The following is a 15,874-nucleotide window of genomic DNA, read 5'->3' on the forward strand; positions in this document are numbered from 1 at the left end:
ACTTCAACCATTGTTTGGACGTTGACATCATGGAAACTTCCCATGATGCAATGCGATGCAGTATGAAAGTGAACCAGTGCATGTTTGACTTTAGCCCAGTTAACACCGGGAGTTAAAGCAGCTCAGACCAGGTTCTGCTGGTTCCACAGTCTCATCTTATTTTATCTATTGTTAAAAATGAGCACACATGATCGTGTGAAGCAGCATTTATTATAATAACAATAATAATTATGTTATATTATTGTTAATGTGCTGTACAATGGTGATATCTTTTGGCTGATTTTCAAATCACCAGCTATAAATAAGCATGTAATCAACCAGTGGCTCTCAAAGCCTGGGTCGCGACCCACAGATGGGTCGCGGGACATATTTTTTGGGCCCCCAAAGGAAGATTTTCCCAACCTTTTTGGGGTCATTTGTGTGTGTATGTTTACAGGCGTGGAGAAGCCTGTGCTTCCTGTCTCTTTTCTCCCACACTGGAGTCTTGTAACGGTGAGAATAGAACAGTCATTTGTGATGTCCTGTCTCTTCAGGCAGATCTATTACCGGCCTTTGGTTCCACCTGTCGCTGCCTCATGGTGGACAGACACTGAAGTAAAGGGCAGAGTAAGGGGAGGCGTCCAAGAACCTGACACTCATGACACGAACACTGCCTCTGGCTTTTGTCTGCATCAGGAGCCACTGACGGTTGGTATTTGTTAGGAAAGCATCTGTTTACAGAGTAAAAAGACTCTGTCTGCTCTAAATCTAACTCTCTACTCTGTATTTACTATGTATCTAGTGTATTTGACAGTTTATTTACAGTGACAGATATCACAGATATGTGATCTGTATCATCAGCGTCATCATCTGTATCATCAGCATCATCAGTGCAGAGGAAACATCGACGTGTTCAGTGACCTGTGATTAACTGATTGACCATCAGCTGACCTACATTAACACACATATGCTGCTTTGACGTGGCTCTAAAGGGTTTGGTATCATTTTCCATCACTATAGATCCTCCACAAAGTGGGCGGAGTCATCACAACATGGTTTTCTATGACAGCGGTCCCCAACCTTTTTTTGCGTCACAGACCGGCCTTTAAGGTGTGGCAGATAAATTCAACAAAATAAAATGATACGACCGCCAGTAAAACTGCTATTTTCTTACTATAACAACAACAATAATAATGACAAACGTGAATCCACTGTGTATGCAACTTTATTAGCAGCGTCCTTGTAACATCGGACTAACGATGCTGCCCAGAGGGCAGCCGCACGTCAGCGGCATGTGCACTGGTTCTGGGAAAAAAACGTCCAAGGCTTAGGGTCAGTGTGAGGTGACAGTTGACAGATGAGCGCGGAGAGAATCCGGTAATTTTCCAAAATAAAACACCGTTCAGAATCCGATTTACATAATACATAATAGATACAGTAAGTTATGTATTCTCTCCAGGGCTTGAGACCGCTGTTCTACGCCACACAAACACAAACTGGTGACTGTATTTAAAATTTAGAATTATAAGTAGATTTAAAAAAAAAAAAAAAAAAGTTTAACAAAAAAATAAAAACTAACATTAAAAATAATGAAAAAAAACAAACGACTAAAACGAAGCGTTTACAAAAAAAATTAAAACTAATGAAAACAAAACGAATAAAAATGAACTCATTTTGAAAAACTAAATAAAATCACGTTGTTGTGATTTGGACCAAAGACAAAGTTGAGAGTGAGAAACTCTTCATGAAGACAACAGTGGAGAAAATGCATGAATGGATGATTTTATTTGTATTTCAACAGTGTTTCACATCCAGGTGTGGGTGAATCATGTGTGAATGCATGAATCTTCAGGGACTGAGTGGGACACACCTGTCACCTGCCGTGTGTCCAGGTGAGAAGAAAACATTCACGGCTGAACCTCGGCGAGCTTCCTCTTGCGGTAGTTGAGGACCAGCGTGGAGGCGGTCAGCTGAGCGGCCCGACCCTTCTCCCAGCTCTGGAAATCGTTCAGTCCACTTTGTCCAGACCTGAACAGAACTTTCTCCAGGGAGTCCAGACGCTGCACCAGAGCCGACGTGTCCTCGTTGTAGGCGTTCTGAGACGAGTCCATGGTCCGCCGGAACCGGCCGATGAACGTCTGAGGACAATCCATGCAGCACACGTGCCCCGTTAAATGTGGTACACATCCAAACTTTGTCATTTTCCAGCTTCATAAATGTGAATATTTTCTACTTTCAGATAAATCAATTATTAAATACGTTGCAGATTCACTTATTCATGGATTCATCAGTGCAGCTGTAAAAACAGACACTGAATAACTTATTTAAATCAAATTAGCTTTCTTAGTTTGTCTGAACCTTGTGACGTGGGAAAGGCCCACAGACTGCACTTTAATCTTTTCTGACCCACCTACACACCCTAGTGGTGGTGTTTGGTACAACACTACAGGAACATCAACTGTATGACTAGAACACGTTGTCTAGTGCGCGACTTACATGTGAATATTTCCTACTTTGTCATTTTTCAGCTTCTTAAATGTGAATATATATAAAAGTGAATCATTTTGGTTTGTGGACGTTTGAGAATGTTTGGAGCTAAAAAATACTGAAAATTCACATTCTCTAACTCGGCCTCAGAATCATCCACAAACAAACCCTGATGTGATCGATAACGCTGACGTCGTCACCTGCAGCAGCGTCTGAGCGATGTCTGGGTTTTCTGGGCTGTCGAAATGAAGCAGCTGAGATCCCAGGCTGTAGTAGTACGGCCCCATCTTGTGAAGGTCCACCACGTTGGGGTCGGCGTTGAACACCGTCCTCCAGCCTTCTCTGTAGACCTTCGGCAGCTCCACAGACAAAACCCTCCTCTTCCTCTCGTACAGAGCTTTGCTCAGCCACAGAGGAAGCTCCATCTTTGTTCCCTGAGATGACGGAGGACACGGCAACAATGATGGAGTCGTAACATTATGAGAATAAAGTCGTAATCTTTCAAGAATAAAGTCGTAATATTATGAGAATAATAACCCTAACCCGACTCATGGATTCATGTCGAAACTTCTCAAGACAAAAGTCTGTGAATGAAACCATGAGGGAAGTTTTTAGATGGATTTTTTTTAATTTGAGTTCTTTTTAAGCTTCAAAGACTTTAGCTTAATTAAAAAAAATCAACATGTTATTGATTATTTCCTGATCGGTTTCATGTCGCTACTCTAATGATTATTAATCAATTACAAAAATAACTGCCAACTATTTTGATATTTTAGATAATTTAGGTGTTTTTTTATAGTTAAAACCCGTTCCATTTTTCAGCTTCTTAAATGTGAATATTTTGTATTTTCTGACATTTTTCAGCTTCTTCAATGTGAATATTTTCTACTTTCTGACATTTTTCAGCTTCTTAATTGTGAATATTTTCTACTTTCTGTCATTTTTCAGCTTCTTAAATGTGAATATTTTGTATTCTCTGACATTTTTCAGCTTAAAATGTGAATATTTTATACTTTCTGACATTTTTCAGCTTTAAATGTGAATATTTTCTACTTTCTGACATTTTTCAGCTTCTTAAATGTGAATATTTTCTACTTTCTTTGCTCCTTAAAAAGACTATAATTCAAAGTGAATCATTTCCAGGACCTAACAGTGTTTATGTCGACTCCTAATTTACTTTTCGATGTTTATGAATATGCCGAATTGTAAACATGGTCTCGTTTTATTCATAAACAATGTTAACAAAACTCTCTCACGCATGAATGTCTCATTAAACAAGGATAAGTGAATACATTGAGAATATATAAGAATATGAATAGAGTTTGTTGTAGTGACATTTGTTCTAGAAATAAAAACGTGTCGACTACAGGATCGCCTGTTGTTCGTGATCATGTGATAAATGATAAATGAACCTTCACTCACCTCTGAAATGTCCTGCGTGTCCGTGGACTTGTCCAGGAAGCCCAGCCGGGGGAAGGCACACTCTGTCCGGACTGGAAGTCTCTCATGAGTCAGTAAAATGTCGTCGAGCGACAGAAAATTCTCCTCCACTGCAACTCCAGGAGGGACCGGGAAATACGACTGCGTCTCCATGTTTGTGTTCAAGAGACAAACCCGGGACGAAAACCCCGGCGGAGACTCTTCTTCATCCAAGTAGGTCCAGCTGTAGACCCGCAGACTCTTCTCCGTTTACTTCCTGTTTGTCATTTTCGCGCCAGCACATGTGAGCCAATCAGAGCGCTGCTTTGAGCTCGCGCCCGCTCTCTCCCTCTAGACCAAAGCAATCGACTCGAACACAGTTGTAAAAGAAGACGAATTCGTGTTTTCATCGTCAATTAACGACACTTTAACAAATTAACTCGGAATAATACGGAAGAGCGTCAGGGCCACACAACATGAATTCTGAGATTCATTTTTTTCAACTTTAATCTCAGAATTCATGCTGTTTTCTTTTCTTTCTTTCTCTCAATTTGTCTTTAAATCTACAAAATAACAAGAGTTGTGTCGCAGAACGAAGCTCAAACCACACTCTGTCATCTATAGCACAATTTTATTCCACCATTTGTTTACAGTAGCTTTTCATAAATGCAGTTTGTTTGTATGATTTTGGTTCTTTAAACATCGTCGTCCTCATAAATCATCTTCATATGTTTATTCACATCAGGAGCGTCTCACGTCCCAGTTAAAGGGATAGTTCAGAGTTTAGTTTTGTTTGTTGCTTTGTGTGTGTGTGTGTGTGTGTTACAAATGAAAACATGCCCGACAGCAGAGACACAAGAAAAAATTTAGATTTTAGCCACTTTAACAAAAGACTTGTGGAATAAAATCTACGTCAGATTAAGTCTACGATATCTATGTCACATGATCACGTCTTTATCTCACTGTGAGACAGAAGTTTGTAAAGCACTCACTCTCCCACACCAAACCTCATAGAGAAAATCAGTGATTTTCAGGAGTTCTTGATCCACAAAGTGACCACACGAGGCAGCAGAGGACCAGCAGCTCTTGTGTCCCTGCAGCTAAAATCACTGATTTTCTCTCTGGACTTTGGTGTGGGAGAGTGAGTGCTTTACAAACATCTGTTCATGTCGGTGTCTCAGGCTGTGTCTCAAAGGCAGGGGGCACTAACAGCACAGTCAGCTTTAACTATGAGTCAGTGCCTCAAACAATCACACTTTCAAAAAAAAAAAAAGGTGAACTATCTCTTTAACCAGACCTGCAGGAGCAGGAGGTGTCACTTAAACACACACACACACACACACACACACACACATCAGGCATCAACTAAACAGAAAAAACAGAGGTTACATTTCAAATGTAAAGTGTGTCAACGCTTCTTTGTAAACATCAGCAAAGTAAAGGGACGACTGCCACACACACACACACACACATTACACTGCAGGAGCATAAACAACAACACTGCTGGCCCCTCCCATTCCCTCAGACCACTCCTCTCATCCACAGTTTGCCATCAGCTGCCGTCACAGTTTTTGTCTTGTGTGTATAGGCCACGCCTCCACGCTCACTCAGGTGTGCGAGGTATGATGAAATTAAAAAAAAGAGAAAAAAAAGTGAAGCACACCAGAGCATCTCATCTTTGACCAGAGGACCAGATTCTGGAGTCAACAATCGTTGAAACTTTTCATCCTCGTCTTCTTGTCCATGCCAACCCTCCTCCCTGCTCCACTTCCTGCTCCACTTCCTGCTCCATGTCCTCTCTGGTGCTCAGTTAAGGCCATAAGATGATTGGACTGGATGGACTCCAGCTTGAAGATGGACGTCCAGCTGCTAGACACGTGTACGGACCTGAGAACCTCAGAGAGACTCAGCTGTCCATGGCTGAGAGAGAAGAGGCATGGAGGTCTGATGAAGCCTGGACACAGAGGACAGAAGACGGACAGAGGACAGAAGGAGCCGCCATTTCCCATGTGCTTACAGATGTGAAATGGCGGCTCCACTGTTTTGTCTTGTGGACGAATGACGATGGATTCTCTCTTCCTTGTTTTGATTGTTTCCTCAGGTTTTGGGGGCGTCGCCATCCGTGTGTCCACAGCACCACCATGTGACCAGAGGTTCTGCAGACAGACAGATGAATAAATATGGTGTCATCATCAGCAGCATCGTGAATGAATGACAGTGATGATGTCATCAAGAAACTCTACATGTTATAATTATCATCATTATTATTATTATTATTATTATCATTATCAGTATTATTATCATTATATCATCATTATTATTATTATCATTATCATTATCATTATTAGTATAATTATTATTATCATTATTAGTATTATTAGTATAACTATTATTATCATTATTGTATTATTATCATTATTATTATTATGTCTATGTCATGCTGTGACAACATGTACTACTTGAAGCTCTTACTTACTTCTAGCTCTTATTTGTACCCAAATGTTTAAATGCACTTTTGTAAGTCGCTTTGGATAAAAGCGTCTGCTAAATGACATGTAATGTAATGTAATGTACAGTATCAACATCAATGTACCAATAAAGGATGAACTTATATCTTATCTTCCTTTAATAATCTGCTTTCGTCTTTGCTTTGTTTCTCATTTCATTCTTTAGTGTCAGTTTTTGTCATTTTGCTCCATGTTTTCAACTGAACATTGTGTTGCCATTGTGCTTGTGCGCATGCACGTGCATAATGCATGTGTGTGCGTGTGTGTGTGTTTGTGTTGTTCCCACCTTGACCAGTGATCACAGTCACCTGGTGGTCGGTCAGTCAGTCAGACGGGTGTTCAGGACAGGACCGGTTTATCTCAAACCAGGAGTCTATACAGCTACACACACACACACACACACACACACACCATCTGAAATGATTCAGTCTAGTTCACCCACAGAAGAACATGTGTGTGTGTGCGTGTGTGTGTGTGTGCGCGTGCATGCGTGCGTACCTTTTGTGGTAGATGCAGAGGCACGGCAGTCTGGCGATGGTGTCTCCCTGCTGCAGTTCCTCTAGACAGATGACACACTCACCAGCATCCTTCACCAACACGTCATCTGAGGAGACACACACACACACAATGTGTCAATACAAGATGATCCAACAACCTTCACAACCAGCTCACTACATGTTCACACCGGTTCATCCTGGTTTAGACTCGCGTTCACACCAGTTCAGACTGGTTTACACTCGCGTTCACACCAGTTCAGACTGGGTTAGAATCGCGTTCACACCGGTTCAGTCTGGTTTACACTCATGTGCACACCGGTTCAGACTGGTTTACACTCGTGTGCACACCAGTTCAGACAGATTTGCTCACACCGGTTCAGACTGGTTTACACTCATGTGCACAGTTGGTTTACACTCTGCACACCCACCGAGTTCAGACTGGTTTACACTGTGCACACCAGTTCAGACTGGTTCGAACACCAGTTCAGACTGGTTTACACTCTGCACACCAGTTCAGACTATCGTACACACCCTGTTACACCCGGTTCAGACACCGTTCAGACTGGTTTACACTTGTGTTCACACCAGTTTAGACTGGTTTAGACTGTTCACACATTCACGGTTCAGACTGGTTTAGACTCATTCACACACCGTTCAGACTCACGCTCACACGTTCAGACTTGTTCACACCAGTTCAGACTGGTTTATCACCACGCTCACACACGGACTCTTGTTCACACCAGTTCAGACTGGTTGTTTCACACCAGACTGGGTTTACACCATGTGCACGCCGTTCAGACTCACTCATGTGCACACCGGTTCAGACTGGTTTACACTCGTGTGCACACCAGTTCAGACTGGGTTACAATCGCGTTCACACCAGTTCAGACTGGTTTACACTCCTGTTCACACCGGTTCAGACTGGTTCACACTCATGTTCACACAGTTTGAGCAGGTTCTATCACTGATGAAGGAGAATCGTGCCGTGTCACATTCAAACAGCAGAGCTGCTTACCATTGTAGGAGAGGCGGGGCTTGCTTAGACACATGATGAAGTGAACTTCCATCTCATTGGATGCCACAGACTTGGAGCAGACCGGACACTTGAATCCTGTAAACAACAGAAAAGAAATTACCCCTGTGTTCCTTTCCCTTGATCATCACAACTCGGAACTTCCCAGGTCATGGGGCATTCCTTAAAGCCGAATTTCCTGACAACCTGGATTTTCCTACTCAGGGCAACCTCACCCAAACTGATGTGGGATTCCAAGATGGCCTCCACTCGTACAAACACTATTACTTTTACTGTTAACGTCACTGCGGTCGTGTTTGTTCACAGTAAATCACTCGTATGTAGACTATAACTGTTTACATTTTCACTGCATGTGTGAGCGCTGTTAGCCACTAGTATTGCTAACAAGTGCTAGCAGTAGCTAACAATGACTAACAAGCGCTAACAGTGGCACTCACACACACACACGAACATACATGCACGCACACTCACACACAGCTGACCCACTTTTCTCTCGACTGCTATTTACAGACGCTCCACAGGGAAGAGAGAGAGAAAATAAACGAGTGACAAAGACGAAGAGGAATGAAGGTGTGTGTGTGTGTGTTTGAGGACATTTTATATTATAGAGGCACATGAGGTCAGACAGGGACAAAAATAAATCACAGGAGTGGATCATAAATTAATTATAGTGGTGAACGTACTATATATGTGTGTGTGTGTGTGTGTGCGTGTGTCTGTGTGTGTGTGTGTGTGTGTGTGTGTGTGTGTGTGAATCTGAACACTCTGCACATTTCTCTGAGAACATTTTCTTTCTCTAGTCGTGTCGTGCAGGTACACACACACACACACACTGTATATACATATATATATATATATACACAGTGTGTGTGTGGGGAGGTGGACAACCTTGACACTGTGATGACATCACAACAACAAACCCATTTTCTCTTACTGTTAAGACAAGATGTTTCCATGGTAACAGGACAGAGGATGGAGGGAGGAGAAAGACTCTTCCTTCTGTCACACAGGAAAGGAAGGAAGGAAAGATGGATTGAAGGGAGGGAGGGAAGAGTGCAGCTGAGGCAACAATCACGGAGGTGAGGGAGGGGAGCTTGTGTATGGAAACACAGCAGTGATAGGCCGCTGTGTGGTTGTCACGGCAACAAAATACCGTCTCCAGAGCTGCAGCTCAGTGTCGCCATCAACCTTCGTCATCTGCGTGTGTGTGTATGTTTTCTCCCTCAGTCCTCAGGTGTGAAATGCACAACAACAGACTGTGTGGATATCACTCTAATGATAAACATGTGTGTGCGTGTGCACACGTTTGTGTGCTCGTGCGTGTGCATGAAGACAGCGCTAACGCTCACAGAGTAACGTGGGGCACGAATGTGTTCACTGCCTGCAAAAAATGAGCTATTCTATACGTCCACCAACAGACTGCCTGCAAAATAATGAGCTATTCTACCGTCCACCAAATAATGAGCTATTCTATCGTCCACCAACAGACTGCCTGCAAAATAATGAGCTATTCTATATGTCCACCAACAGACTGCCTGCAAAATAATGACCTTTTCTATTAGTCCACCAACAGACTGCCTGCAAAATAATGAGCTATTCTATAAGTCCACCAACAGACTGTCTGCAAAATAATGAGCTATTCTATACTCCACCAACAGACTGCCTGCAAAATAATGAGCTATTCTACTCCACCAACAGACTGTCTGCAAGATAATGAGCTATTCAATACTTCCACCAACAGGCTGTCTGTAAAATAATGAGCTATTCTATAAGTCCACCAACAGACTGCCTGCAAAATAATGAGCTATTCTATCGTCCACCAACAGACTGCCTGCAAAATAATGAGCTATTCTATAAGTCCACCAATAGACTGCCTGCAAAATAATGAGCTATTCTAATGCCACCAACAGACTGTCTGCAAAATAATGAGCTATTCTATACGTCCACCAACAGACTGCCTGCAAAATAATGAGCTATTCTATCGTCCACCAACAGACTGCCTGCAAAATAATGAGCTATTCAATACTTCCACCAACAGGCTGTCTGTAAAATAATGACCTATTCTATACGTCCACCAACAGACTGCATGCAAAATAATGAGCTATTCTATAAGTCCACCAACAGACTGCCTGCAAAATAATGAGCTATTCTATCGTCCACCAACAGACTGCCTGCAAAATAATGAGCTATTCTATAAGTCCACCAATAGACTGCCTGCAAAATAATGAGCTATTCTAATGCCACCAACAGACTGTCTGCAAAATAATGAGCTATTCTATACGTCCACCAACAGACTGCCTGCAAAATAATGAGCTATTCTATACGTCCACCAACAGACTGCCTGCAAAATAATGAGCTATTCTACACGTCCACCAAATAATGAGCTATTCTATACGTCCACCAACAGACTGCCTGCAAAATAATGAGCTATTCTATATGTCCACCAACAGACTGCCTGCAAAATAATGACCTTTTCTATTAGTCCACCAACAGACTGCCTGCAAAATAATGAGCTATTCTATAAGTCCACCAACAGACTGTCTGCAAAATAATGAGCTATTCTATCGTCCACCAACAGACTGCCTGCAAAATAATGAGCTATTCTATAGTCCACCAACAGACTGTCTGCAAGATAATGAGCTATTCAATACTTCCACCAACAGGCTGTCTGTAAAAAATGAGCTATTCTATAAGTCCACCAACAGACTGCCTGCAAAATAATGAGCTATTCTATACCGTCCACCAACAGACTGCCTGCAAAATAATGAGCTATTCTATAAGTCCACCAATAGACTGCCTGCAAAATAATGAGCTATTCTGAGCTATTCTATCGTCCACCAACAGACTGCCTGCAAAATAATGAGCTATTCTATATCACCACCAACAGACTGCCTGCAAAATAATGAGCTATTCAATACTTCCACCAACAGGCTGTCTGTAAAATAATGACCTATTCCCACCAACAGACTGCATGCAAAATAATGAGCTATTCTATAAGTCCACCAACAGACTGCCTGCAAAATAATGAGCTATTCTATACGCACCAACAGACTGCCTGCAAAATAATGAGCTATTCTATAAGTCCACCAATAGACTGCCTGCAAAATAATGAGCTATTCTAATAGCCACCAACAGACTGTCTGCAAAATAATGAGCTATTCTATAAGTCCACCAACAGACTGCCTGCAAAATAATGAGCTATTCTATCGTCACCAACAGACTGCCTGCAAAATAATGGCTATTCTATAAGTCCACCAACAGACTGCCTGCAAAATAATGAGCTATTCTATCGTCCACCAACAGACTGCCTGCAAAATAATGAGCTACATTCCACCAACAGACTGCCTGCAAAATAATGAGCTATTCTATAAGTCCACCAACAGACTGCCTGCAAAATAATGAGCTATTCTATCGTCCACCAACAGAAAAATAATGAGCTATTCTACGTCCACCAACAGACTGCCTGCAAAATAATGAGCTATTTCTATAAGTCCACCAACAGACTGCCTGCAAAATAATGAGCTATTCTATACGTCCACCAACAGACTGCCTGCAAAATAATGAGCTATTCTATACGTCCACCAACAGACTGCCTGCAAAATAATGAGCTATTCTATAAGTCCACCAATAGACTGCCTGCAAAATAATGAGCTATTCTAATCGCCACCAACAGACTGTCTGCAAAATAATGAGCTATTCTCTCGTCCACCAACAGACTGCCTGCAAAATAATGAGCTATTCTATCGTCCACCAACAGACTGCCTGCAAAATATGAGCTATTCAATACTTCCACCAAAAGGCTGTCTGTAAAATAATGATATTCTATTCGTCCACCAACAGACTGCATGCAAAATAATGAGCTATTCTATAAAGTCCACCAACAGACTGCCTGCAAAATAATGAGCTATTCTATAAGTCCACCAATAGACTGCCTGCAAAATAATGAGCTATTCTATCGTCCACCAACAGACTGCCTGCAAGATAATGAGCTATTCTATCGCCACCAACAGACTGCCTGCAAGAAATGAGCTATTCTATACGTCCACCAACAGACTGTCTGCAAAATAATGAGCTATTCTATACGTCCACCAACAGACTGCCTGCAAAATAATGAGCTATTCTCCACCAACAGACTGCCTGCAAAATAATGAGCTATTCTATCGCCCACCAACAGACTGCTGCAAAATAGCTATCGCAAAGACAAAATGAGCTATGCAAAATAATGAGTTACTGCCTGCAAAATAATGAGCTATTCTATGGTCCACCAACTGCTGCTGCTGCTGCTGCTGTTGATGTTACTGCTGTGATACTGCTGCTGCTGTTGATACTGCTGCTGATGTTACTGCTGTTACTGCTGCTGCTGATGTTACTGCTAATGTCACCGCTGCTGTTACTGTTAATGTTATTGCTTCTGCTGATTTTACTGCTAATGTTACTGCTAATGCTGCTGCTGTTTCTACTAATGTTATTGCTGCTGCTGATGTTACTGCTGCTGTTACTGCTAATGTTATTGCTGCTGCTGTTACTGCTAATGTTATTGCTGCTGTTGATGATGATGTTACTGCTGCTGCTGTTACTGCTAATGTTATTGCTGCTGCTGCTGGTTACTGCTCATGTTACTGCTGCTGCTGTTATTGCTGCTGCTGCTGTTACTACTAATGTTATTGCTGCTGATGATGTTACTGCTGCTGCTGTTACTGCTAATGTTATTGCTGCTGCTGCTGCTGTTACTCCTAATGTTACTGCTCATGTTACTGCTGCTGTTATTGCTGCTGCTGCTGTAACTGCTGCCACTGTTATTGCTGCTGCTGTCATTTATGGTTTGTGCCATTTTGGAAATCCCTGAGGAGGAAATTCAGACTTCTTGAACGCAGCATTTTTATGACAGAAAATGAAAAATAATGACAGACCAAAATAATACTGACGAGTTTGAGATGTTAGATCAACACTGAACAATAAGAGGAAGAACAACAACAATAAGAAACGAAACAGAATCCGGCAAAAATGTAGAAAATAAATTCAAAAATAAGTACTTTTTTGTGTGTCTCTTCACTGATTGGTCAGCCACCTTCATCTATCACAAATGAACCCCCTGACCTCTGCTCCTCATCCTCACTCACTAATCGCTGGACTTAGACAGATTTGGCAACAGGCTTATTACTGTCATTTCACACACATGCACGCGCACACACACACACACTGTGTTGACTCAATGTTTCTGGTTTATCTGTGAAACAATGTTCTCTGAAAAAATGAATAATGTTTGTAAAACACGCGCCCCCTGCTGCTGAGAAACAGGACTGCCAGCAGAGACACAAGGAAAAAACTCAAAATAAATAAACTACACAATGTCACATGACCACGTCTTTATCTCAGTGTGAGACAGACGTTTGTAAACCACTCACTCTCCCACACCAAAGTCCATAGAGAAAATCAGTGATTTCACACACACACACACACACACACACACACTGCTGCCTCCATCACTAAGTCCTAATGTCTTATTTTGTCACTTCAGTGTTTGAAATCCAATGTTGTCCAGTGACCACACAAGGCAGCAGAGGACCAGCAGCTAAAATCACTGATTTTCTCTATGAGCTTTGGTGTGTTGAGTGAGTGGTTTCTCCTCGTGTTTCTATCTCTTCATCATACCACCAGCCTTCAAAAACCTGGACTGACCCTTTAATGCTTTCATTTTCAGATGCAGAAAAATGTTCCAGTATAAAGTGAAGGTGAGTTCTTCCTCCTCCTCCTCCTCAGTCTGGACTGAAGGGCCAATCACAGCAGAGATTTAATGTCTCTGCATTGGTGTCACTGCTCCTGCAGGTAAACAAGGTGTGTGCGTGTGTGCGCGCGCGTGCGTGTGTATGTTACACTCACCGCTGTGTGCGCTGAACCAGCGGGGTGTGATGTGGAGGGGCAGAGTGTCAGCCAGCGACCCCCGGGACCCCAGGTACACTACCCCCCCTCCTCCTCCTCCTCCTCCTCCTCCGGTGTCCTGGTAACCGCCGGTACCGTGCTGCGGGGCGGCTGTGGTGGTGCTGTTGCCCCCTGACCCTCCTCCACCTGCCCGCTCTGAGTCCGTTGCTCTGTGGGTGTAGAAGCCGAAGGGCACGGCGGGACTGTGTTCGATACCCATCCCGGCCACGGAGCTCACGGAGCGGCTCCGCAGGCCCATGGTGCCGCTCGGCCGGTAGTGACCGAAGTGGGACGAGGGTGGTACCGCGCTGTCATCCGTGGACACGCCGGGAAAAGCGCCGCGGGGCCGGCCCGCCGTGCTCTGCTTTCCCCCCATCCGACACCGCTGGGTGGAGCAGCAGGGGAGAGCCGGCTCGGGCTGTGGCCCCTCCCCGCGCCCCTCGCCTGTCTCTCGGCCTGGCTCTACTGTTTGTCCCTCCTTGTGTCTCCGCAGCCGCGTCAACTCTCCGCAGACGCAACAGTGCGTTTCCCCGCTGATCGACGCATGAGCCGCCGCTGATTCACCTCCACACACACCGCTGTCTCCCTCCGTGTGTGTGTGTGTCTCTGTGTGTGTGTGTGTGTGTGTGTGTGTCTGTGTGTGTGTGTGAGCGGCAGCAGGCTCCTCTTCCTCGGCTCGGCCCCGCGGATTAACCCGCCCCGCGCGGAGCAGCGCAGCTGCCGCAGAGTTCAGGCCGCCGCTGCCGCCTCATCTCCGCGCACACACCGTGACAACTGTTGCTCTGTCTGAGCGACAACACACACGCACGCGCACACGCACACACGGCCCGTCCGAGAGAGAGAACCGGAAATAAAGCGGATAAAGATCAAATATAACGGCGGGGATCAGAACAACATCAGGGTTATTAATAATAACTTACCTATTTTAGCGGAATCGTTGAGGATTTATATTGTACGAGGTATAAATGTCTGAGGAACCGGTTATAGTTAAGGTTAGTCATTAACTGGTCATGGTTAACGTTAGTGATTAACGATTAACTGGTTATATACATGCACCTTCTTGTTTAGTTCCGTGTGTGTGTGTGTGAGAGAGAGCGCCCCCTGTGGTGAGAAGCAGCTACGTCCGTTCTCAGCTACACACACACACAGATGACTCAAACTTGTCTTTTTATTCAATCAAAAAACATGTAAATTTGTTTTTGTTCGACTTGATGACGACGACAGAAACATCCAATAATAGCAATAATGCCAGTTCACTGAATTTAAACAAAAGGTACATGGAAAAAAGAAATATATATATACATATTTATACATATATATCATGTGTATATATAATGTATACAGTATATAAGTCTAAAATGGTTGAAATCATTGACTTGTGATTTATAAACCTTATAACTTTATTACTGACGATAATGTGTGATAAAAGGGTATCAGCCAGAATGAAAGGAAAGATATACAAGACAGTGGTGAGACCAGCGATGCTGTATGGTCTAGAGACAGTGGCACTGAGGAAAAGACAGGAAGCAGAGCTGGAGGTAGCAGAGATGAAGATGGTGAGGTTCTCTTTGGGAGTGACGAAGATAGATAGGATCAGGAATGAGTCAATCAGAGGAACAGCACATGTTAGATGTTTTGGAGATAAGGTCAGAGAGGCCAGAATGAGATGGTTTGGTCATGTACAGAGGAGGGATAGTGAGAATATTGGTAGAAGGATGCTGGGGTTGGAACTGCCAGGCAGGAGGTCTAGAGGAAGACCAAAGAGAAGGTTTATGGATGTAGTGAAAGAGGACATGAAGTTCGTTGGTGTGAGAGAGGGGGATACAGAGAACAGGATGAGATGGAGGAGGTCGATTCACTGTGGCGACCCCTGAAGGGAGCAGTCGAAAGGAAAAGAAGAAGATAACTTTATGATCATTTTCATCATTTTGAGCAAATTGGCAAAGTTTAGTTTAGCTCAGCCTAGGACAACAGTTAGCTTAGCACTTGCCCTAGGACAATAGTAAGCTCAACATTAGTCCCAGGGGGAAAGT

At 43.3% G+C, this 15,874-nt stretch overlaps 2 protein-coding genes across 2 annotated transcripts; both read right to left on the bottom strand.

Annotated features, from left to right (window-relative positions):
• Positions 1–1,740: 1,740 nt before the first annotated feature.
• On the bottom strand, positions 1,741–4,188 carry gins3 (GINS complex subunit 3). Its single transcript, XM_044035296.1, has 3 exons — positions 3,889–4,188; positions 2,667–2,900; positions 1,741–2,117 (listed from the first exon to the last, which is right to left on the bottom strand). The coding sequence occupies exons 1-3, from the start codon at positions 4,057–4,059 to the stop codon at positions 1,887–1,889; spliced, it is 636 nt and encodes a 211-aa protein (XP_043891231.1). The 5' UTR covers positions 4,060–4,188; the 3' UTR covers positions 1,741–1,886.
• Positions 4,189–5,617: 1,429 nt separating this feature from the next.
• Positions 5,618–15,306, bottom strand: znrf1 (zinc and ring finger 1). The gene is made up of 5 exons (XM_044035358.1): positions 13,803–15,306; positions 7,905–8,000; positions 6,891–6,996; positions 6,679–6,773; positions 5,618–6,041 (listed from the first exon to the last, which is right to left on the bottom strand). Exons 1-4 carry the CDS (start codon positions 14,215–14,217, stop codon positions 6,716–6,718), a joined length of 675 nt encoding a protein of 224 aa, XP_043891293.1. The 5' UTR covers positions 14,218–15,306; the 3' UTR covers positions 5,618–6,041; positions 6,679–6,715.
• Between the last annotated feature and the right edge of the window lie 568 nt (positions 15,307–15,874).

The sequence above is a fragment of the Solea senegalensis genome, linkage group LG10 (genome assembly GCF_019176455.1).
Source record: "Solea senegalensis isolate Sse05_10M linkage group LG10, IFAPA_SoseM_1, whole genome shotgun sequence".
NCBI lineage: Eukaryota > Metazoa > Chordata > Actinopteri > Pleuronectiformes > Soleidae > Solea > Solea senegalensis.